Source organism: Thunnus thynnus, chromosome 16 (genome assembly GCF_963924715.1).
Source record: "Thunnus thynnus chromosome 16, fThuThy2.1, whole genome shotgun sequence".
NCBI lineage: Eukaryota > Metazoa > Chordata > Actinopteri > Scombriformes > Scombridae > Thunnus > Thunnus thynnus.
Window position 1 is genome coordinate 17,305,713 of NC_089532.1, and position 24,335 is coordinate 17,330,047.

A 24,335-nucleotide genomic window follows, 5' to 3' on the forward strand; every position below is an offset into this window, starting at 1 on the left:
TTCACGAGCCCACACATGCTGTATTATTTAAAAGTGGGGTTTGGAGTTCTGTGTGTGTGGATGCGCATGTAATCTTCTGTTTGTGTATTGGGAATACCTTATGGAGTTGTTAGGCCTTTCCTTGTGACCTTGCAGGTGTGGCAGCACCTCTGATACCAGATGATGTCTGTGGTCTAACGAGCGTCAACATAAGCATGTCAGCACAGTAAAGATTTGAGCTTTATTTTTTAGATTTTCTTTTTTTTTCAGGTCTGTGCTTTGATCTTTGTATTAGAAAAAGGAGAAAATACTGTCTCACAAGCAGTATAGTCCTCCTATACTGCTTGTATAGGATGTTTTTATGATATCATATATCATAAAAACAGCAAAGTGATTTATAATAGGAAATAATAATCTGGGCAATTTATCAAGAATAAAGATCTGCCAACAAAAATGCCCACGAAGCATAAGTAGAAATACCTAATGATGTTAAAAACCAAAGCAGCTGTCGAAATGAAATCAACTTTCTGGTCAAGACCACACACACACACACACACACACACACACACACACACACACAGAAACACACACAATAACTCAAGCTAATCTGAGAACTGATAACATCATGGAAATCAGAGTGCTGCGGTGCAAAATGGCACATAAATCATGTGCAGGGAAGGGGATGCAAAATACTGCAGTTTGTATGATGGATACAAATAGCTGTCTGATGTCTGGAAAGCTCTCGTATAAATACTTGTCTTTGTGTTGCATGGGTTTTTTCCTAGGAAACTGCAGGACTATTAATATCTTCAAATGAAAAATTAGTCACTAGTGATGCTGTCTCTGTTTAAACTTTGTCCTCATCATCTCAAAATTAATGTTTTTACATTTTATATCTCTCCATCCTCCCATTCTGCAGCAGGCTATGTGGAGGCTATTCAAGGAAATAATCATACTTCCAACATAAAACAGGGGAGGTTTAGACTATGCAGTGAGGTGACAGGCAGCAAGCACCTCGCCCACTGGAGGGCACTGTGAGTAGTGCAGAGGTTGGGTGGCTGAGGAAGGGGAGAGACACCTGGGCCGGCCCACCAGATGGGCTTAGCATGTCAGATGGCTGTGACAGCTACCTGCCCTTCCTTAAGGACTGTCACCGTGTATAAATAAACCATTACTCTAATTTGTGAGCAATGTGTGAACAAAATATGTGTGTGTGTGTACACGGGCATGGTTGCATTGAACCAACTGATGTACATTTCTTAAGTGTTGCATAAACATTATTTTTTTTGCTGTTTGTTTGTGGGTATTTGTATTGACCTCTTAATCCTCAGTCAGTGCAAACTCATTATACTCAAATCTACAGAACTTTATTTTAAATTCTAGAGGAGATTGCAAATCTTCCAAAAAACAGCAAACATATCAGGCTTAATTTTGGGGAAACATGCAAAAAATGATGCACAAGACATTTATAATATTTGTATTTGATGGAATAGTGCAGCCATAATGGCATGGAGCTGGAATAAGCTGATACAGAAATACACAGGTACCTGATACTGAAGTTGTTTTCCCCAACATTTTATGTGCTGTACTGTAACCTACCTAAGAGGATCACGGGGAAAACTGTGTGTTAAAGGGTTAAATGTCATAATTATTTGTTAAATACTTGACCAAATGGGAACACCAGTGAAGAGGAATCTCCACAGCCTGGTTGGAGATAAGATGGAGAGCCCTGAAGGCCTCAGTCTGCTCATTAATTTGCAGCAGAGCGCGTCGTCGGATGCTGCGCCTCCGCTCATCGCTGCCTCCACTGCGCAGCCGCACTTTCTCCAGGACGCAGAGCCCGAAGAGGGAGACAGAAAAATGGCCCTCGATAATTTAATTTTCGCCCAATGCATCCTTTACTTTTTAGCCTTCGTGTTCGGTTTCATCGCCGTGGTGCCTCTGTCGGAGAACACGGAGGATTTTGGAGGGAAATGCCTGCTGTTCACGCGGGGTATGTGGCAAAATGAGAACATCACTGTGTCGAAGCAGCGCTTCATCGTGGAGGAGTGGGGACCCGAGTCCTCCTGCAGCTTCATCACTTTTGTCGGGATAGCGTCCCTCATCCTGTCCGCAGTGCAGGCTTGGAGACTGCTGTTCTTCCTGTGCAAAGGACACGACGAGTGAGTGACCGTTCACTTGTGCTCGTTCAACACAATTCAATACCAGCACTATAGAGAGCTCGATAGGACCCGCTATATAAAGCTTTAACGGCTCAGTGAAAATGTGTCTTTTCTGTCCTTCTCCCACGCCCTTGTCTGCACGCCGCTCTGACAGAATCATAGAATTACAGAATCACCATTAAATGCGTGTATTAGACTATTAACTGTGGTATAATGGTTGGATTTTGAATGAACCTATAAAAACGACAAGTCACTGTCGTCCTTCTTTAGAAACATGGAGGAAATACAGTGTTGTGTTGCCTTTGAACAATTAACATACCAAAGGCTGTCAGGACAGCTGTTTTTTTTAATCTTGTCTTTACATATTTTGTGATATTTATCCATCATGCAACAGTGTATTTTTTCATGTGTCAATGAAAGGCATCATTCATCACCAAATGAATGCTGCAGCTTATAACAGGCCTAACTGTATTTCAGTGACGGGCCTACAAGTTACAGAAAAAGATGACAAGCATGTCTTTAAACCTTGATAATGTGCCAGTGATTGAGACGTTACAGGTTTCAATGTTTCTGTTCTCTCCTGCCTGCAGCTCCATCTTCAACGCCTTCCTCAACCTGCTGATCAGCTCCCTCGTGGTGTTCACAGTCTTCCTGTCCAGCACCATCGTCAGTGTGGGTTTCAACCTGTGGTGTGACTCCATTACTGAGGGCGGGACTATGCCCAGCAGGTGAGAGAGCAGCACACTTTTCAGAGAATTTCATTATAAAGAAGAGTCATCCTCCTAAATGTTTGTTTATGTGCATTGTTTTTTAGCTGTGAGGACCTGCAGGACACTGACCTAGAACTCGGGGTGGACAACTCTGCTTTCTACGACCAGTTTGCTATAGCTCAGGTAAGACTGTTACTTTTTTTGTGGTCATATCATCCACAAAATCCTGAATCTCAGTCATAAATACAATGATTTTCCTCCTGCAGTTCGGCCTGTGGGCTGCCTGGCTCACCTGGCTTGGGATCGCAGTGATGGCCTTCCTGAAGGTCTACCACAACTACAGACAAGAGGACCTGCTGGACAGCCTGATCCACGAGAAGGACCTGCTGCTCGGCCGCTCCTCAAGCCGCAGCTCTGACCTCAAGACCGGCCTCATCTAGAAAACCAGAGGACGCACAAACACACACACACATGCTCACAAAAATCGTACAGTCCTCTCGCCTGCCATGAGAAACACCAATGTTTGCCTATGTAGACAATCAAAATCAATTGGCTTTTGCTCCCATTGACCATGGATTGAAGCAAACTGAAGGGTTTCGCTTTGTTCTCGAAAGGTAATTGATTTCCCCTCAAAAAAAATCCACCAATGGTTGTTAATCCTTGAAGAGTCCTGCTTTATTGAATTCATCCATCCACTGTGTGTGCATTTCTCTTCAAGACACACAACAATAGGCTAGTTAAGCTCTGATAGTATTAAAACCATTTAATGGAACCCCAGTTTTTCTTAAATCATGAATTTCTATTCAGTAAAACAGTATTAATGGCTTGGACAGATTGTCTGATGGATCATGTTGTCTTTGTGAAACTTCTGCATGGACCTAATGCATGACAAATTAATACGGTGGTTTTTAGATGTAAAGGGATGTTATTTTGTTTTATACACCAATAAATGTGTTCATTTCTTCCTGGTAGGGTCCGCACTGCGTCACAGTGAAGCGAGAACTCTTTGCATGCTGCAGCAAAGTAAAATGATGTGTGCTTTTGCAGTGTATTCACACTTTTATCAACAGTTATAAAAAGGTGTTTTGTAAAGACAAAAGAAAAAAAAAGAAGTTCAGAACATTCATGTATTGGGCAGCCTGTCCAAAAAATGCTTTTAGCGACTTGTGTGAGATAAATAACAAATCCTATCTTGTGCCATATAGTAACTCAGGCTTCTCCTTCACACTCTATAGGCTACAAACCTATATACTGTATTACTGTGAATAGACGCACAAATATGCCTGCATGCATCTCTCTCCCTGTTACGTACACATCACGCACTCAGTTATTGTCAGAGATTACAGGAAGGAAGCAAGTCACCTGCTTGACTTTGATAGGCAATGACAGTTTTATTTAAAACAATTGAAATCATAAAACGGTAGGAACTAAGAAAACCCTCCATAAAGGCACTTCTTTCAAAGTGACCATAAATGTTATTTGGACAGCTGTGAAATGCAGCTACTGAGCTAAATGTGCATATACAGGACATGAGTTCACTGGGTATTGTTTTATTGCTAATGACAATTTAGTTTGACAGTACAGAGTCAAGAGTATTTCTTCTTATACAGGTGTTATTAGCCTCATATTGCTTTGACATTCAAATGTGAAACCTCAAAAATCCTACGCTTTCCTTTGAGTTCCCTGAAACCTGTTATATAAAGAACAATGTTTTACTGGAATCTATGTGATGTGTGTTATTGCTCATAACGAGAGGTCTGTGGGATGTGCATCACTGCGCCCTTTGATTCCTAATCCATTTGTGTGATGGTTTTGGCTTATTGAATTTTATTCGCTTCATTTGATAAAGGGACTCACAACATGGACATACAGTATCCCGCTCTGTTATATTTCTGCGTTTGGCCTCAAAATAATAGTAAAGAACTCGATATAAGGCGTACGTCTTCCAGCCCACACACAATCCATACATTTGTCCAAAGCTTGATTAGCATTTGACATCACGATTAAAACCTGAATATTGTTCTGAAATAGAAATGTAACAAAAAGTTTAAAAAATTTTAAAAGAATCTAAAGTTGGATATTTGCGTAGATGCAGATACACAGTATAGAAGAATAAATAACATTTAGAAGAGAGGAGGATATTTTGGTGAGATTCAAGCGGTTATAAAGAGGAACACTGTCAAAAGCATAAAGCATTCATTCAGTTTGAGTATATTCTCTTCAAGGATAGATAAAGAGAGAGAATTCATAATATTGTGCTGCAGATCTCCTCAGTGGGACTAAGAATCAGCTGAAGACAGTCAGCCATACAGAAGACCAGACAATATAAAGTCTGTAAAGAAAGAGGTGTTGTTTTTTTTTTTCATCTGTTAGTCGTTCGCCCTGGTACTGGGAAGTGATGCAGCCCTGTGTTGTCTTTCTCACTGATCATTATGGAACAGCTTACACATTTGTTCTTCCATCCTCCTCCTCCTCCTCTCCTCGCATGTGCCGGTCAAAAGCCGTTTCCAAACATATCTACATTCATTTATGTGCAATTACAAGGCTGAATATTGTGATAGTCCTTAAGTATATTGAACCACATATACACATTCAGTTCTGTGTAATATCTGATATACAGAAATCATGTAACAAAATAAATATATGCATTCCATGGAAACATTCACTCACATACAATATAGACTGTGACTGTGAACTGAAAATGTTATGGTGATTAAGTGAGCATTATACGTGAACGTTAACATTGCGAATGTGCAAAAAAATGTCAGTACAACTTAAATAAGGAGTGGCTTTCCAACCACTTCAGTACATATTGTATATACACACATGGACATGGAAGCTACATATTTCTGGGATTACACATTTTTTCCCTTTTTCACTGTGACAGTGTACAGAGACCACAGACAGTGTAACTTACGGAGCCTTGCCAAATGGCTGAGGTGTTTATAGGCCTGGGCACCTTCAAAGATAGGAAAAAGAGGGGTCTGAAAAAAAAAAAAAAGGAGGAGGCTCCACGTCTCCACCTGTGGTCGGTCTCAGTCACTGCATGGTCAGCCATATCCAACAGCCCCACAGAAGCTGTTTCATATGCAGCAGGTAGACAGCCAAAGCGGCCTCCAGCTCCTCGCACACCCTCTGCGGGCGCTGGCGGTCCGTGCAGTACATGGCCACGCCCAGGAATGACATCATCAGGAAGAGGCAAGTGAACAGGGCGAGGTGGGGACGGGACGGTGTCGTCTCATAGGCTACACAAACAAACACACACCCAAACACATAAAACAAGACCAGTGTGTTACAATGAGCATTTGAATTGTCACATGCTTAGATTTCTCACTTTGCTCTATAACAAGACCTGGTGAGAGGCAAGTTTTTGATGGAGGATTTAATGTGATTGTGCCTTGTCACACAAACTGTGCTTTCTGTGTCTCAAACATTGTTAAAAAGGGTGTTATAGTGAGATGCTACACTCCATATTGCATTGCAACAAAGTTAATCAAAAGTAGAATTTAACCTATGTTTTAACAACCAACTTAAAACCTTCTCCACACATAATTAGATCCAATGCTCTCTCTTAATGAAAAAGTGCAGTGCTGTTTCCTCATGCATATTGTGATTCTGTATACTTCCAGATAGACTTACCACCTAAACAGTCACAGTAAGGAATCTCTGTGAAGCCGACAGAAAAGCCGTCAGTCAACATGAGCAGCTTCAACGGGCTGCTGTGCCCCTATAGACTCTACTATCTCTCTGGGACAGACGCCATGGTGCCTCATTTGCATGCATAATTAATTATGAAAAGTAAATCACTTGCTTGTGTTTGGACGTCTCTCTTACATTATTTTTAAATAGTGCAGAATCCCCAAAGGACATTACGTTTATGATGCAATCTCCTGACGTTTTAATGCATTTTGTTCATTCTGTTTACTGCTGTTACATGTGGGTGGAGGGGCCCGTGCGCAACTGGGATAGCAGGGATTTCGAGGAAAATTTTTACAAACAACTGAAATTAAATTCATGTGGTTACTGTATGATTACATTCATGTATTCATGTTTCTGTAAATGTAGAGCTGAGATGGACAGGATGCAGAAAAAACATGGGTGGTATGCAGCCAGTCATTGTAATTTGGTAAAGGTGTTAAAGCACCAGAGGGCAGCATGGTCTCTCAGGTTTGCACAAACACAAACAAATCCTCTTTTTTCTCTGCTCCGACTGTGACTGAGCAGGATGTACTCTGTGCAAACTTTTTACTTGTTTGCATTTTCTCACCATGTACTGTGGTCTCTGGCTCCCTGAATCGAACCCTCCGCTCGCCTTTCCGTCTGTGGGTGGGTTCTGTGTCTGACCCGTAACTGGGGCTTGGCCTCTTTAGAATAGAGGTGGGAACTTTGCCATTGGTTATCTGAAAAATATACAATTCAGGATGAGTAGGACTCACTACAAGACATTTCAAAGAACCAGCAGCAAACAGCTGGAGGGTACAGATCTTCTACAAACAAGCTGCTCATAACTTGAGTAACACTGCTGAAGATGGCTGCAGGTGTTGTTCTCTTTACCATAGGTTTTGGTGTGTCCTCCTGTTGGTGGTGGGTGTCCTTTCTGTGGCGGACCTCTGAGTGTTTCTCCCGGTGGGAATGAGGAAGACAGTTGACGGTGTCTCTGATGGATTCTGCAGCAGCAAACCGTTTGGACAGCGCAGACACACACTGACCCAGGGAGTCTAACAAGAAAACCATGACCATACATGTGTATCAATCCAGTGCTGCTTCAAACTGGAGACTGCACAGTCTGCTCTGAAGACAAAGTTAAACATACAAAGTTAAACTTGCAAATGTGTTTGAGAAAACACCCATGTTAACTCTGTCATCTCCAGGTAGAGCTAAGTAGGATCAAGTCAAAAACACTGATGCAAAGATGGTCAAAAACCCTCCAATTCCATATTTGCACTATTAAGTCAAGACTTCAATAATAATCCTTCTGGTGATACTCACCAAATGTAGTTTTAATTGATGTCATATTTTCTAAAAAAAACGTGTGCCACCACCAAAACTCAGTCTCAGCTCCTTCATTTGTATTGTCTAAAAGTTGTGGATTCCCCAAACTAAATACTGTGGGTCTTTTGCCAACATTGTCTTTAACAATGGCTGATGAATTAGTCACTTGCTGACTGCTCAGTGATGTAATCAATTGATAAGTCAATCTATTCTGGGGAATTTTCAACTAGAGTACCTTGAATAACTGAGTAACCAAAAGCAAACAGTTTTATCTGTTAAAAACAATATAAAGATTTAAATTAACAACCTTTTTGCATTTTTGTAAAACTGACGCAATGTTAAGACCAATGCTTGATGTTAAATCTGTCAGACATTATTTTCTCACTGAGGCCAGTGGAAAAAAACACAAATCCTTGGTTAATTGGGTCTGTTTTCACTTTTATTAGACAGGAAGAAGCTGCATGGGCTAAGGCCAAGAGAACTGGGTAGCTTTTTGGACTACACACACACACACACACACACACACACACACACACACAAACACACACACACGCACACACGCACACACAGGTCATTAAGAAATACAGTACTTGAGCACTTTCCCATTCACTTGAATGGAAAAGTGAGTACAAACTTGTACTGTAAATGCACTTGATTTATTAAAAACAAAACAAAACAAATGTTAATACAACATTAGTGAAAATTTAATAAAACTGCCAAATTTTGAAATATTAAATTTCCATTTCTATTACACTAACCATTACTATATTTTTTGTGTCTTTTAAAATTGCACTAAGCTTAAATCGAGGTTTGCATATTTAGGGACAGCTGAAGATATTTCTTCACTGCTTAGTAGTTAAGCTTATCATCTTTTCAAAAAATGACCACATACTTCTACAGATCATACTGATCAAACTACAGTTAATATATTCCAGTTAAACTTGCAAATAAACACAAATAGCTTGTTGGCTTTGTGACCGACCCAGTATGCAGTGAAGGTTATCTAGAGCACAAGAGCTATAAACACTTGAACATGCCTCTGTTGAAGCATGTTACTGTGGGTCAAAGAGAATTCCTCTGTGTACAACACAAAATGAAAGGTCACAGAAAGCGCAGAGGGACTGTTGTGCGTTGTGAAACTGTAGCTGCTCTCTGATTCCCCACTTTTGCTCTATTTCACCGAATGACCATCCAAGCTGAATAACAAGGAATGTTCTAAAGCTTTGCCTTTATCTATACTCCTTGTCTTCATGTACTGGAGCCGGTCCTGTTCAGCACCACTGCCTCTGAAAGCTGACTCAACTACAATGCTTCGTATTGCTTTTAACACCGCAGCACAGCAGTCTCACAAAAATGCAGAGTTCAGATTCGGGCAGAGAGTTGCTTCCTCTTAATGCAAGCCAAGCATACAGTATGTACAACAAAACAGTGGCCTCAAACTGTCACAAAGGCACTTTTCTTTTTTTGCTCTGTAAAACCACTCTTGTGTCCAACATGACTACGACTGTTTATTAATTTAACATTTTCATGGGCTGACATAATTTTAAAGGCTAACTAAAGTGCTTTAAACCACAGTCACACTGCGCTGTGTGCTCTCTGACTCAGAGGAGATAACTTGTTCTTCAGATTAACATCACTGCTCTGGTATCGTCAAGCCTCACGAGACAAACAGGTCTCCACCCTCATGATTCAGACAGAGTTGCAGCAGTGTTATATATACTGCTGAGAGAGGTGTCCTCCATGTTGTCATCCAAGTAACATCACTTGATAGTCAGGGTGACACAAAGTGGCACAGTGGCACAGGTGAGTGTTTACCTGAATATTCAGTCTTGCCAATCTCAGCATAGACAGTAGCCATAAGCTCCAGGCTTCTGGCTGTAATTGGGTGGTCGTTACCAAAGGCTCTCTGGTGGATCTTTGTAGCCTGAAAGATGCAGTGAGATGGGAAGTTAAAGCTAACACAGAAGTGACATTAAAACGTCTTATTTGTTCAAAAATCTTGAGAGAATAACAAAGAAAATGAAATCCACATACCTTACCGCTGTATTCTAGAGCAAGATGAGGTCTGAAAGGTAAAGGAAAAGAAAACAGCATTAAACAAATGTGATACACCTCAACTTTTTCTGTGACACTGAGATAAGAAATACTTTATACCTGCTGAAAGAAAGATGACTCTGATTTATCAGGTGAAGTCTATATCTGCACATTCCTTCTCCATTTAAGCATATAAATAAATATTTTCAGAGATAACAACAATGCCTGACCTTAATGAAGTGTAGTGACCCGTGCTGGATTGTCAGGTGAGCATATCCGTTTCAGTGTTTGGAGCACAGCAGCGTGACAAATCTAAACATGCGTGTGCTGTGATTAGACACAGGCAGCAGGGCTGTTGGTACTCAGGCGCCTTATAGAGGAAGTGGAAACCTTCTGCTCCTGCCAGGACTGGCCACTCCTGTCTATTCTCTAGCGTGAATTAGAGAGGGCATGGCGCTTACAGGTTGGTTTACCCGCCCGAGCCCTTACACCACTCCTCTGCTTAGTGTTAAGCTAGTTGAACATAATGTGGTACACTGAGGATCTGCCAGCTGTTCTGCTCATATCTACCCTGGAAAGCCAGCCAAGGACATTCATCACCATCACACCCCTCACATGTGCCTATAGATGTAGAGCAAGCTCTGTTTAGTGTGACACATGTCAGCTTGTTGTTCCAAACCCACACTTCCCTTCAATTAGTAATGGCCAGGTGTCGGTTTGCACTGCTTTAGAAGGTCCGTCTTAGGGGACATCTGATCAGCAGAGACAGAAAAAGCCATTCACTGTCCCAAAGGACTTCCTACGACATCGCTGAAAGAGTCAGGAAGTATCACAACTTCCTGTCCACAAGATAGAAAAACTGGCACTGAGGCTTATGGTGGAGGCAGTAAGAGCTTTGGGACCTTAAGACTATTTCCGTACTTAGAGTAACCAAAGCCAATTTGTGTGTTTTTTTTTTTAATGTTCATCATTTTGTACAACTTTTATAGTCTTCAAAGGGCAAGTTTCTAAAAGAGGAAAGATCAAAGAGCAGAATCAAATTCCTGCTTGTCCTTATTTATCCAGAAACCCAAGCCTCTTGATACTGTCATGCACAATCAGTACCATCTTGTTTAAGCTTAACTACTGTATGCTCCTTGCATTAATGAAGCACTGTGACCAGCCCTCCACCGGGCCAACCTTCCACCCTCCGTCACCCTCTCTGGCAATCAGGTTAAATGGCTTAATCCAAACAATGACAACACAGGCAAAGAAAATAGGTGCATGCTATGGCCTAACAAAGTACCCCTGCAACAGGAGACACCAGATCTAGTTAAGGTGTTCCTCCTGTAACACTCACGTAGAGTGCGGTGTCTCTTTTCTCCACATCTACAGGGAAATTCAACTCTGGCCAAAAAGACTCAGAGCTGGAGTTTATCTAGTCCGAAAAATTTCCATTCCAGAAAGGTGAATGTGTGTATGTGAAAGGGCAAAGCATATGCGTATATTTCTTTGCCATCTTTCATAAAGTATTCAAAATATTTTAAACAAGACCTGTGACTATGACATGTTGATAAAAGCAAAGATAAAATTGAGTGAATACTTTAAGTGGAGATTTAAAAGTCAGACAAATCTACCCTACCGTTCACTTTCATTAAATTATTATCTCAAGATTATTTTCAGAGCGATTTATCAACATTTTGCTTGTGTAATAAAACAGACACAAAACAGACACAAGTGCCAATATACTGTTAGCTTTGTTACAACTGAATTTGCATAATTTTCACTTCAGCTCTGATCACTGCTGTGAAATGATGACATTGTAAGCATATAGTCCAATATCTGTATACAAAACTGGTGATAAAACAGTAGTAAAGGTGAATTTATTTAACTATAAATTCACTCATAAAGTGCCCACTGAGCCATTAAACTCACGGAACATGTAATGCCCCATTAATTACAACACAATGGAAGCTACAGCAGGACACAGTTTTACCTTTTGCTCATGATGCAAAGCTGGGCCAGCCGTTCGAGGTGCTGTGCCTGGGAGGCCTGCTCCGAAAGCTCCTCTGGGGTCGTCCATCCTGCGGAGCCCAAAGTAGCCTCCTCCTGAGGCCCTGTTACACAAACACAGGGCATGGAATCAAAGTCAGCCTGCCAACCACTCTGCTTTCTCTCTGCTTGCCAATCTACCCCTTTTTCCTCACTATCCCTTGTTCTCTTTACCTCTCTACTACCACTGCAACGGGTTTGAAAAATAAAGCCCAAAAAGTATCTTGCCACAAGCCCGTTTGGCACTGCTGCAGACTTTAAGCCTGAACAGCAGAGTGGAGCCAACTGAGGACTGGAGACAAGTGAGCAGAGATAAGGACAGGGGAGTGCGGATAAGGCAGTCAAACAACATACTCACCACGCCCACTGACACGCATGCACACGGTGACAAACCACAAACATACAGTGTGTACTGTACACACTGAACACACATACAACAGTGGAAGTGGAAATGAGTTTGGCTTGTAATCCATGCCACAAGCAAGTGCAAATAAATCATTGTAACAGGTAAATACTTTAGTTTGCATTACAAAAAACAAATAATGACCATTATTTCAGCTGTCCGTCGGGAGATAGAGATAAGGGCAAACTTGAAAAAGACACCGGAGAGAGAAAGAAAGCTTGTAAGCTGCAGCCAGAGTGCCAGCTCTGCCCCTGGAGAAGTCCAAGTGAATGCTGAATCAGAGGCGTCAGTATTCAATATAGTCCCTTCAGGAAATTGCCATCTTATGATCACAATAATTAATACCAATTCAACCAATCCTCCCAATATTTGCAGGGGCTTGCAATTTTGAAAAATTCCCATAATTTCTCTGCATTAAAAACGCTACTAGGAAGATTTTGACATCAATATATCATTATAACTTTAATTTCTGTACCGTGCAATGAGAGTGAAGACAATTGTGACAAATCCATTGATATCCTCTATTTCGTATTGATATTGTGTGCGACCAGGTTGGATTCACAGGAGCTGGCTGAAGGCATTACGGCACAAAGTAAGCCTTTCGAAACAAAACTTGCTTTATCAACAAAAATAACTCCTCATTTACGGTTAGCAAGGCTCTTCAACCTTTCCTCTCCTCATCAAAACAAACCCCATGGGTAAATGCTAGGTTGGATCAGCCAAAGGGATGAACTCTCCTGTGTGTGGTTAAGGTTAGGGCTAGGCTAAGGTCAAGGTTAGGGTTAGTGGTAAGGTTCGGGATATGTGCACAGTGAAGAAACACAACTCGTACAAATCTCACAAGAATTTTGCAAATTGGCCCCCTGGCTGATCCAATCTAGCCAAGAGGGTCCAACTGCAGCACCTCAGACCCTCCTCAGTCCCCTCTCATGCAGGTGTTATCACCCTGACAAGAAGTGGACTTAGCTGCAGGAGACCACTGTACACTTCTCGTTTCCAACCACGACTGTAACATCTTGTCGTGGTGTTTACTGTTGCCATGACAATGAAAGTTGCAACTTTAAGGAAGTACTAACCATGTTTCAAGTGATCATTTTAACCCAAACCATGGTCTTTGCTGAACCTTAACCAAATGGTTTTTGTGGCTAGACCTAACCAGACATTAACCACAGTATTGTCACACCATAAAATATAATTATTAGTTGTAGTCGTTTGGGGCTTTGTGCTTCGAGAAAGCAGTGGCAACCGGCAGTGCAGTAGTGCCCTTGCCTTATGAAAGTTGAAACAAACTTTTAAATTATACCATGTAGATCTAATATGAGTTAAAATTCAGCAACTGGATTGCTTATTTCTTGCCTCAAATTTGTTCAGAAATAGATTTTGGTGGACTGCTAAGGTGAAATAAGTGACAATGTACGTACTTTGTACAATGGAACCCTACAAGTCATGCTCAACCCCCATTGGCTCACAGAACTGGGGGCCTCAGGAGGGAGGTCTGAAGCTGGACCCCTCTCAATCTAGCACCAACTAACCCCATGCCAGTTGGCAAAACAGGAAGTGATAGAGTTTGTGGGAAATGTCGTCTTATCATGGGCATTAAAAAAAAATAACAACACATCTTTTTCCTTGCAATTTTTGCTAATTCCCACAAATTTTCCGCAAAGAAAAAATCACATAAAACTTCACAAATTGCATCACAATTTTTGAGAAAAGCCGCTTCAAAATCAAGCATCTTTGATCACAACAAACACAAAAAACCCTGCGAAATCCTGAAGGGAATATAGTGACACACAGCTCCTAATGAGATAGTGCAAAGCGTGGCCATTTGTCTTCTACTATGTCTGTCCCCAATCTCCTCCACTGTGCCCACGCTTTGCTGGGCTGCTGCCTCAGCAGCAGACAGAGAGGAAGAGGCAGACGTCTGGAGCAGCAGATGATGAATGACCGGCCTTGCTGAGAAAGCTGGCTTAAAGCTCCACCAGGTATATTGTAAACAAAGATGGAGCTGGGTCAAATGTGTTGTCATGTCATATTACCTTAACGAAATGAAAAAAATAAATAAACAAAAAGATCTTCAGACTGTAGAAACATATAGTCTAAAAATCTATATCTTATTTGGAGGTTAGTTTGTAGATGTACGTCACTTTGGAGAACTGCCTACTACAAACACAGCCCACTATCACTGGATCAACTGGCTATTTGGTACTTCTGTCTCAAAACTGAATAAATTAAACAAAAAACTTTACAGTGAGATGTCAAGCAATACAAGCAATATATGCCCAGAAGTATTCATAATGTAAAATGTACTTGCCTGTGCTCCCCTGAAGAGCCGTGAGCTCGATCAGTGCCACTTCATAGAACATTTTTTCAGCCTGAATGAACTGGAGGGCCTTCCCATCTGTTTATATGGGTGAAGGATCAGTCTCAGTTGTCAACAGGATTAGTCAGTTGTTGAAGTTAAAAACAGCCTCACTCCCTAACTCAACATTGTTTTTTTCCCCCGTTTTCTCCCTACCCCTCTTGAAAATGACCCCAACAGCCGAACAGAAAGTGTCCAAAGCAGATTGTTGATACTGAGGTCTGGATTTTGCAATATAGATTTCAAACACTGGTGCCTGAGTCATTGTTTTTGTGCTGTGTTCCGAAGCTGAATTTTACAGTATCTGATAACACGTCATTGCATCATCATATTCCTATTTTAACGTTTGGTTTTTATCTTTTGTTTTCATCTTTTGTACAGACTTCTGTTGATTGATCTGCATGCCAGTTTTGTTTCCATAGAGGTACTCTCTATTAAAAGCCTCCCTAAAAATAGAGCTTGTTCACTTTGTTAAAAGTATTCTGTGTGCTGAGAGTCTGTCCCCCTGTAAAATGACACCATTGATGCTTGTCAGGTAAATTTAAAGACCAATGGGATGGAGAATGCTTAAAATAAACACAGTCCTGCCTGTCTAAATGTCCTACTTAACGACAAGTCTCATGTGTAAAACTATAAATTCCAGCCTAAGTTTTTGTCAAAGTGGCCACACTACAGGCATATTATACTTCAATATATTTCACATAAAACTATCTACAACTTTCAGGTTGAGGTTGGAAAGACGGACAGTAGGTTTCCACTTTTATAGAACAGTTAAGCTTGTTACTGAAAATCACAACAGCTGGTTTCCTTCATTTTGTCACCAGGATAATGTTAGCACTGCACACTGTTGGAAGAATGTATTCGGTGAGTCACAGATTTGCTGGGAGACCTAAGACACATGATTTCTACATATGATCATCACCTAAAGGAAGGGGCAGTTTTCTGTCAGATGCATGAAAGATAAAACATCCTCTAAAATGTTTAGAACTGATGAGTACCAGAAGATACCAGAAAAGATCATGGATGGTAAGGGATGGCTGTTAATGGCCCGTTATGGTTCCTGTCTTAAGGGCTGTCAAATCTGACTATTTCAATATACTTTGCATCAAATGGAAGAGATAACAACAAACAAGCATGAAAAACTCAGCATTTTTAATAATGTAGTGAAAATCCCTATTTAAATGTAGCACATAATGCCATGAATTTCTTTTGAGTGACTATTAAAGTAAATATTACAGGATGGTTAGACATGCATTATACTGTACTTTTCTCAGCTCCTGGCTGTCACGGGGGAATAAGGTGAGTATGAGGTAGACCATCTGGAAGGGAGGATTAGGGGAGCAGCCATCATCAAAGGTCAGAGCACTACTTCTGCCGGCTATTTTTAGCCAGGCTGGACCACAATAACGACACAACAGGAACCTCACACAATCCTCTCCGGGGAATGTGCTCCACTATCCCCACACACACAAACATGCAGACACACACACACACACAATCACACACACACTCCAAAACTCGACAAGAACTTGCAATAACACTGGCACCTTCAAAGGCACGTCTGTCTACACGTGCTGCACAACTCTGCGTGGGAGTGCACTAAAATAACCTCGTGAAGTACACAACACACACTGTAGGAACCTGGAATTTCTTCTAGCATTATACATGTTGTTATATGTAAGATTAAATTTGACAAAGCTATATTGATTAGCTTGTGCTTGTTTACTTTGATATCCACCTTTATTTGAGATTAAAGTCAATTTGTCTGGGTCAGCATACTTTCCAAGAAACATGTATCAGTAAACACTCAGCAGCCAAAAGAGCTTTTGGCTCTGAACAAAGGTCACTTGTGGATACTGCCAGCTTTGATAACAATACATCAAGCCTTAAACGGCAGCACCACTATCAAATGCACCTAATATATTGTATTTGTCTGGAGTAAAGCCAGTACAGCAGCATGGAATCAGGATACTTTGGATATGTATATTCAGCTTTTTTCCCTGATTATGGATTTTGTTAGACCCCTGAGACAACATGTGAGGACACACTGCAAATGTTTCCTGTGTTTTCCTGTGAAACTCCATGTTGCGCTCCCAGTATGAAAATGGTCCCATAATGCTGATGAGAAATACTGAAAAAAATTGAAGCAACTTTTAGAAGCATTTAACCAGCAACTTTCAAACTTTGCACACAATGAAACTGTAATTAACGTCCTCCACCCCCCACCCCCTCCCTATCATAGACCCATTTCTGACTTTTTTAGGGTGGGGCAGGGGATGTTTAGGGGAAGATAGCAGGTCAACAGTATATGCCACATAGAAATGGTATACATCATCTGAAAGCTGAGAACCTGAAGATTAATTTGAGATGCTCAGCACTGTGTGTCAAGTTTTTACCATCATAAATCTGTAATAAACATTGTGTTTTGGTTAGGCGCCTATTCAAAATTTAAAGGTTTAGAGTGTATAAGGGCTTAGAGCATTATGATGGAACTATATGATGGCCATTCCCATGCTCAAGTTGTTGCAGTAATTTTTGGGTTGATACTATTTGTTACACAGATTTAGTGCAAACTTTAACCATTTTTGACCACTCGAGAATTGATAAAAATGTGATTTGGTATCAAAAACTTTTGACATTTGGAGATTTCTGTAAGAATTGCATTTTTCAGTTACTGGATGGTGAACAGTTCTGTTCGGGAAAATGCTCAGATCCCCTCATTGTCAATATACATAGGAAAGCCATACATCCTCTGAATGCCTGAGATCTCTAGTTTGTGGTTTTAAAGTTTCATGAGGCTGTGATTATCCTAGAGGTCAAATTTTTTATACAGTGAGGTTAAATTTCAAAAAATGGTCTCACTTCAATGAAATGGCTACTGTGGGGACTAACATCATCACACATGAATACAATTGGGCTCATTGAATCCACACGAGTCTCAGCTTTTCAGTCATACCCAATTTATGCAATTCCAGTTCAGAGCTGGGATGACTAGTTGAATGATTGATTGGTTGATCGACAGAAAATAAATCGCCAACTATTTGACCATCAATTACATTTTTAAAGAAAAAACGACTTCTCAGATTCCAGCTTCTCACTTGAATATTTTCTGGTTTGTTCAGTCTTCTATGATAGTAAACTAAATATCTTATGGACTGTTTTATAGACCAAACGATTAATCGAGAAAATAATAGACAGATTAATCATCAATGAAAATAATCATTAGTAACAGTCCTATATATTATGAATACTTACAATACTTTTAAAGTCATCATTTCAAATAGCTTCTGTCTGCTACTGACCTACAAAAAATAAATGATGTGGTTACATTTTTACAATTGTAATATTACACCAAAAGTAAAACAATGTAACACGGTAAGTCTATCATACATAAAATACGACTGTTGACATAACACAACACCATTACTATTGATGACAGTATGTAATAATGCTGTATGTCAAAAGATTTAACCCTGCCGTGCCAGATGACCCTCTTGAGTAGATACCTTTTCACGCTGAGATGGGCCTGCTGATGGTTATTGATGAAGTGAAGCTCAGCAAATCGACCTATTTTGGAAAATGGACAGTGAGGGGTAAAGCCTTGCTGAGGCAGATAACCTGAGCTGGCAAGTTAAGTGTAGGAGTGTCTCAGTAACAGGGAGAGGAGCCATGGAGGTAATATATCCTGAAACGCAACACCTCTCTATTATCTCTATGTCCTATACGGCTATAGTTTATAGAAGCAGTGAAGTGGCGATGCACAGTCTAGTCAGTGCAGATACAGGTTAATTAGTGCTCTCCCACTCTGTTGTGCTGAGATAAGAGCCTACAAATCCTCTTAAGAGACAGACACACAGCCTGAGCTACACACAAAACGTATGGCATTCTAGGACAAATGTGTTATTATGAACTTGCCCAAAAGACATCCACTCATCCCCCATTAGTTTACACTGCTCTCTATAAAGGATCTGCATCCTCTATTGTGCAGGAATTTGCCATGACTGCCTCCACTGGTATGTTCGCCTCATAGAAATAGAATACTATAGTACTATAGTTAGGCTGCTTGCTAACACTTATAGGACAGTGAAAGTAAAAGTGCCAGATGTGACCGACTCTACTGATTTTACCAGTAAAGGATACAATTCTTTTCAGTGATGAAGAGTTCTGCAATCTGTTAAAGCACAGAAAAAAACAACCAAAGGACATGGTTAAGGGTTTCATTTCCAACATCATTCCCAGTTGTGTGTGTATGCATGATGTCATGAGTTGTCAAAACAAGTAATTCTGCTCTCCTTGCAGCACCGCTGGTCTGGTCAACATCATGCCACACGTTCCAAAGTTCTGGAGTAAAGGCTATGTTTTGACACCAGGGACATTCCTTCAGGCACTACTAAACCAAATTAAAATTGTAGCTCTGCCTTTGTAGGAAGGCCTTGGGCATCATGTAATCTGTTGAGATGGGCATCACATTGCCAGAACATTAAAATAGCAAAACATAACACACACAATGGAAGAGACATTAACTAAGTACTATTTTAAACTGTGTGAGGTGTCTAATAATACTGTTACTGTATATTACTGCTGCAGCCAACACCTCATTTAGCAGCATGCACACTATCAGTCCTACTGAGATGGAAATTATCCTGCATTGTCAACACAGGCACCCATGATGGACAGTGCTGTTAGATTTGACATTGCTGTTAGTGATATCAAGGTTGAACGTATCCTCTGTGCTGTGGTATGTAATTATTTATGATGCTCTAAAGGATAAGTGATACAAATGTGTCTATAGAGCTATGTAAATACATGATACAGCAGAGTTTGTAGATGCATGTGGTGAATATATACATACATGTGTGTGTAAGACAAAGAAAAGGGGGGAAGAAACATACTGGTTGTGTGTGTGCTCAGTCTTCAGGCAGCTTTCTCACCTGGTGTAGGCAGTTGGGCAGAGAGGTGAAGCTCTGCACATGGGTCAGTCCCAACAGGCAGCTGAGGAAGCAGTGGAGGGCGGCCTGGTACTCCCCCTGCTGCTGGAGCTGCTGTCCCAGCTCAAACAGGCCCTCCCTCCCCCCGTTCAGCATCCCCAGTCCCAGCCAAAGCCAGCACTGCCTCCCATCAGAGCTCCACCGGCCGAGGACAGACGCTCCTCTCTTCGCCACTCCACTGAAGCACCACAGGTAGAAAGAGACAGCCACACACAGTGAAATATATATATATTTTTAAAAAAATGCAGCTGCTCACATAAACACAGACAGAAAGGTGCCAGAAGAGGAGTGAGCAGCACAGCTTCCTTTCAGTCTCGTCTGTGCACAGTAAGTCAAGGACAGGTGGTAAGGAGCAGGCTGAGGGAGCTCCGGCGACTCACATAGAAAAGATCCATTCCCCTCCCTCCTCCCAGGCTGCACCAGGAAAGGAGGACAGAGGAAGTCAGAGAGTATTTGCTGCTTGAGTGGCAGAGCTTTGGACCAATCGCTGCTCTGCACACGTACAGTAGCTCCACCAGCATGTGTTTAGCACATTGGGTCTTTCTCCAATCCCTGAAAAGGGAAATTGCAATGTGGTATGTTTTGATGATGAAAAGCAAACATAATAAGCACCTGTTCTGTGATGTATATCTAAACGTAGTATACAAAAAGATTTATATCTTTCACTTGATTGTCTCTGCTATTGCACATTATGTTTTACAGTGTGTGAGAGAATCATTTCGAGTCTTAATGCCCCACTTATGATTTATAGATGAGAGTGCATGGGAATTATGCACCAACAAGCAAACCAGAATAAATGCTGTGCGAGCATGTTTTACATTACCACAGAGAAACCAAGCATTTGTAAATTCTCTAAAGCAAACCAGACGCTCAATGCAAACATGTGGTCATTAGGAGCAGTCACTGCACTGTATGTGTGCGAGAGAGAAAGCACTCTCTTTCACTATCCAAACAAGGACAACAAATATTTATTCACGAGGAGTGCCTCCTGTGGATGTTTGCACACTTCCCTTCACACTTGGCTAATCAACATTAATATGAGGCCAATCTGTGCCTGTGGAGAGCGGGAAAGGGAGGAGAGGAGAGGATACAGCCACAACACTTAATCTATTGATGATCCAGGGGATGGTGAATAGGTTCTGACTTTTAGAGGAGCACTCCTTCCTACTCCTGCTCCATTTGGACACAAGCATGGTAGCCGGAGGAAATGAATGGGTAACACAAAGCAAATGGGCAGAGTCAGTCTCCATTAGTGTCCGATGCACCTAGGTAAGGGAGATGGGATTTTAATGGTTGTCAATGCCAGAGGACAGAGGATCAGAGAGCATTAAACTTGCACTGGCAGGTCAAACTCAGGGAACTGTGAACAGTGCTCATTTTGGACTAACAGCATCTAGAGCAGCCGTGGCACTTGATTATGCTGATGCAGGCCACTCTAGTTGCAGGACCGGGGAGCACAGACAGGTGATTCTGCTCACTTTACTGTGCTGTCAGTAGAGGTGAGTTAGAATGCAACGAGAAAGTAAGCAAAGCTTCTGATGTTATTGAGTTGGAGGGTCACGGGCCGACTCCTCAGTGTTCAGTCGTAATTGAAAGAGAGTGGGTGCCATCTCCTCATTACAGACCAGTCAAGCTGAACAAACACACATCAGGCACTGAGGAGGCAGCACTGGATGTTCTTCTCTTCGTGTTAACAACGTATGACAACAACCATGCAACAGGAAACCCATCCAAGCAGGACTGTAACCCTTTCAAGCTGAAAAAGTGTTATATGTACTATATAATGAGGCATAATGCAATATTGGATATGATGACATTACAGCAATATATGCTTTTTTGTAGGAATCACAGTGCTTGCTATGTTTGGTTATGCTGGAGAGGAAATAACATCAAACACTCAAAAATGTGTTTTGCTTATTGTTCCCTCATTTTGATGTTTGAGCTTCACTGTGCAGAATGATGTATGTGCAGTTTGACACTAGAAAGCTTCATCTGATGAATGATGCAAAGTTTCTCTGTGCTCGATTTGAATTCCAGTTTACCACATGGATGTATGGGCATGATCTGTGACATCACAATTAGTTAGGAAGCCAGTTGTGGTCCAGTATGCAACTTACAGTGTGATGTGGAAACTTAAATCCTGCAGTGCACAAACACTGAGAACAGTCTTTTCAGTGAGGGAGGAGACATCTTGTGTCCCGCAGTTAAACATCTGAAATGAAATATATTTACATATTCATTGACTTTGCATTTTTTGATGAGGGAGAACGAGCAGATAAAACAAGGTCAAACTTGAACTGGAAAAACCATATCAGACACAAATTATTATTCAAACAAATATTTTTTTATGTGTCTTAAAACATGTCTGGAGGGGATGTTAAACAAATGTATTTATCCAGTTGTGTACAACATAAATCATTAAAAAAGTAGTAATTAAGGAGAGTATGAGGATGATGTGCAAATACTGTACATTCAAAGTAAAATGAATCCCCCATGGGGTTATTTTTTAGGGAGTCCATGGATTAACCCTATATATTTTCATAGTCCATGGGTTTTACCTTTATTGTGAATATTTTGTAGATTTTTAACAGAAAGAGCTTCATAATTCAGTGATTTACTGGCTTTAGAAAAAAATACATTAGTGTAACGTATATAGGCATGAATACAGAAATACATAAACAAATATATGTCAGAAGGAAGTTCACAGCTGTTCACTTTCTTTTACCCATACCGCATTATGTCTCCACTGTAATTGTCATTTAATTACTTTGTCCGAAAAGATTCCTTGCCGTAATACATTTAATGTTGATTTATAGCCATAACTATTATGCTTCCTTTTGACGTTGCTGGAAATGATCCAAAAACCTTTTAGATTGGCTGCAGCTTTGCATATTGGAGACTGGACAACTGTTCAGCAGTGAAGATTTGCATTTCACCAACTGCCATCTGGTTTTCTAAGATTTTAATGTAAAATTGTTGCATGCAAGATTGACATTTATTGTCTCTAACCCTTACCAGCGCCAGAAAGCTGTAAATCATTTGCTCACATACTACTCCAAACACCTCTTTGTACATATGCTGGCAATCATTTTGACATAGATATTGGTTGATGTTCACTATTCTATGGTGCAAGAATGGAAATCTACCTGTAATTGGAATATTGATTGCCTGTCTTATGGACTTGGTAGACAAATACATCAGTATGATCAGTGAACACTGTCCACAGCACTTGTTCTTACAGAAGCCAATACACCAGACTAATGTGAATGAATGGTACGCAGACCCTGCAACAGAATGCAGAGTAGAATGAAATGATGTCTTTCACATCAGCAGGTTGTTTCAGTGAATCTAAACCTCAGTATATTCAGTTAGTGTTAATGCTTTGTGTAATCCATATTAACACTGTTCTACCATGAGCACATCTGGTGCTGGTGTAAATATCACATTAAATCCCCAGTTAAGTTTGTAACTACATATAAAGTAACTACAAAATTTATCAGCGTGTTAAAATCAAATGTGGCCTTCTGTTTTGTTCTGAAAAGCTCCACAGCTCCAGTTCTGCAGTGGATATATGCACATTCCTCTTTTCACCACTTACCACATAGTCATTAATCTTAGATGATTTAATAAACCATTTGTTACAATAATACATTTTGCATTGTCCAGCAGGATTGCAGGGGAACATTGCTTCTCTTGTGTCCTCGTGTCATTTCACGACACTGCGCATGGCCCTACATCAGCATATACTATTTATATTTCCTGCATTGTGCACATACAGTAAATCCACTCCATGCAATTTTGCTGTAGCCTAGAGGCTTCTGGTATGCTCTCTGCTACTCTCTGTGAGTGACAGCGGCTACATCCCGAGCTACAGTATGCCAACTCCAATGATGTGAGAAGAAGATCAAGAATTCTGTTGGAAATAAAGCACGAATGAGATCCTGCAGGACTGAGTATACTCATGTAGAAGTCTGCAAAAACAGCAGATGCACTATTGTAGACATGAAACCTTGCATCCTTGTTAACACATACATGTGTCTGCACTCTTGATGTTGGAGCCTGTACTCTTGGCCCACTGTTTAAACCTCTACTTTCTTGCCCAGGCAGCTGCATCCCTCTAAGATTCAGGCTCTGGCAGTTTAATAGGCTTGGACCTGACACCCCCAGCTACTGAAAGGCAGTTTATGACCTCCATATAATCAGCAGTAAATGCTGCCACCATCTGTCTCTTTTTACTCAATTATCTGACCCAGTGACTTTTACTGACAAACACTGTCCAGGTAAACACAGTAACAAAAATTCCCCAGCTAAGATTATGACACATCTATGTATCATCCCGCACTCCTTATGATTTCTTTTTGGTCAGTTCTCATTGCAGCAGTGCATCGAAAGTAATCACTGTCCTTTAGTTATGAGAATATAAGAATCACCAAACACTGTGTACCATTACAGCTGTGTGGGTGTTATTACTTTGATTCTCTTTACTGTTCCACTGTGAAAGTGTCGCATACAGTATACACCACACACTCAGCATGACTAACACTGCAGAGCTGGAGCTTTATTTAAAAGTTCTTACTGAAAACAACAACTTAATTGGATTTATAATGATTCATCACCGTCACACTGTGTTAAAATCAATTCATTAAGAATGGTTGATTAAAGGGAATGCTTTATCCA

The 24,335-nt window shown here is 40.8% G+C and overlaps 2 protein-coding genes across 3 annotated transcripts; one reads left to right on the forward strand and one right to left on the reverse strand.

The window, feature by feature from the left end:
* Window positions 1–1,356: 1,356 nt before the first annotated feature.
* LOC137199335 (transmembrane protein 179) lies at window positions 1,357–4,846 on the forward strand. Its single transcript, XM_067613563.1, has 4 exons — window positions 1,357–2,141; window positions 2,732–2,869; window positions 2,956–3,034; window positions 3,118–4,846. The coding sequence occupies exons 1-4, from the start codon at window positions 1,651–1,653 to the stop codon at window positions 3,289–3,291; spliced, it is 882 nt and encodes a 293-aa protein (XP_067469664.1). The 5' UTR covers window positions 1,357–1,650; the 3' UTR covers window positions 3,292–4,846.
* c16h14orf180 (chromosome 16 C14orf180 homolog) lies at window positions 4,386–20,019 on the reverse strand. Of its 2 annotated transcripts, XM_067613561.1 has the most exons (10): window positions 19,602–20,016; window positions 18,811–18,841; window positions 14,623–14,709; window positions 11,853–11,973; window positions 9,878–9,908; window positions 9,659–9,767; window positions 7,406–7,569; window positions 7,119–7,251; window positions 6,491–6,517; window positions 4,386–6,096 (listed from the first exon to the last, which is right to left on the reverse strand). In XM_067613561.1, the coding sequence occupies exons 1-10, from the start codon at window positions 19,752–19,754 to the stop codon at window positions 5,891–5,893; spliced, it is 1,062 nt and encodes a 353-aa protein (XP_067469662.1). In that variant the 5' UTR covers window positions 19,755–20,016; the 3' UTR covers window positions 4,386–5,890. The 2 variants fall into 2 exon arrangements, with proteins under 2 accessions (XP_067469662.1, XP_067469663.1); XM_067613562.1 differs by lacking the exon at window positions 6,491–6,517 and having other exon boundaries at window positions 19,602–20,019.
* Window positions 20,020–24,335: the final 4,316 nt, after the last annotated feature.

Excerpts from the sequence above, each read along its gene's own strand:
- LOC137199335 (XM_067613563.1), top strand. The coding sequence starts at position 1,651 with ATGGGAACACCAGTGAAGAGGAATCTCCACAGCCTGGTTGGAGATAAG. Across the intron at positions 2,142-2,731 it reads CTGTGCAAAGGACACGACGA|CTCCATCTTCAACGCCTTCC; the intron begins GTGAGTGACCGT and ends TCCTGCCTGCAG. Across the intron at positions 2,870-2,955 it reads GGCGGGACTATGCCCAGCAG|CTGTGAGGACCTGCAGGACA; the intron begins GTGAGAGAGCAG and ends ATTGTTTTTTAG.
- c16h14orf180 (XM_067613561.1), bottom strand. The coding sequence starts at position 19,754 with ATGCTGAACGGGGGGAGGGAGGGCCTGTTTGAGCTGGGACAGCAGCTC. Across the intron at positions 6,518-7,118 it reads GCCAGAGACCACAGTACATG|AGATTCCTTACTGTGACTGT; the intron begins GTGAGAAAATGC and ends TCGGCTTCACAG. Across the intron at positions 6,097-6,490 it reads TTACTGTGACTGTTTAGGTG|CCTATGAGACGACACCGTCC; the intron begins GTAAGTCTATCT and ends TTGTTTGTGTAG.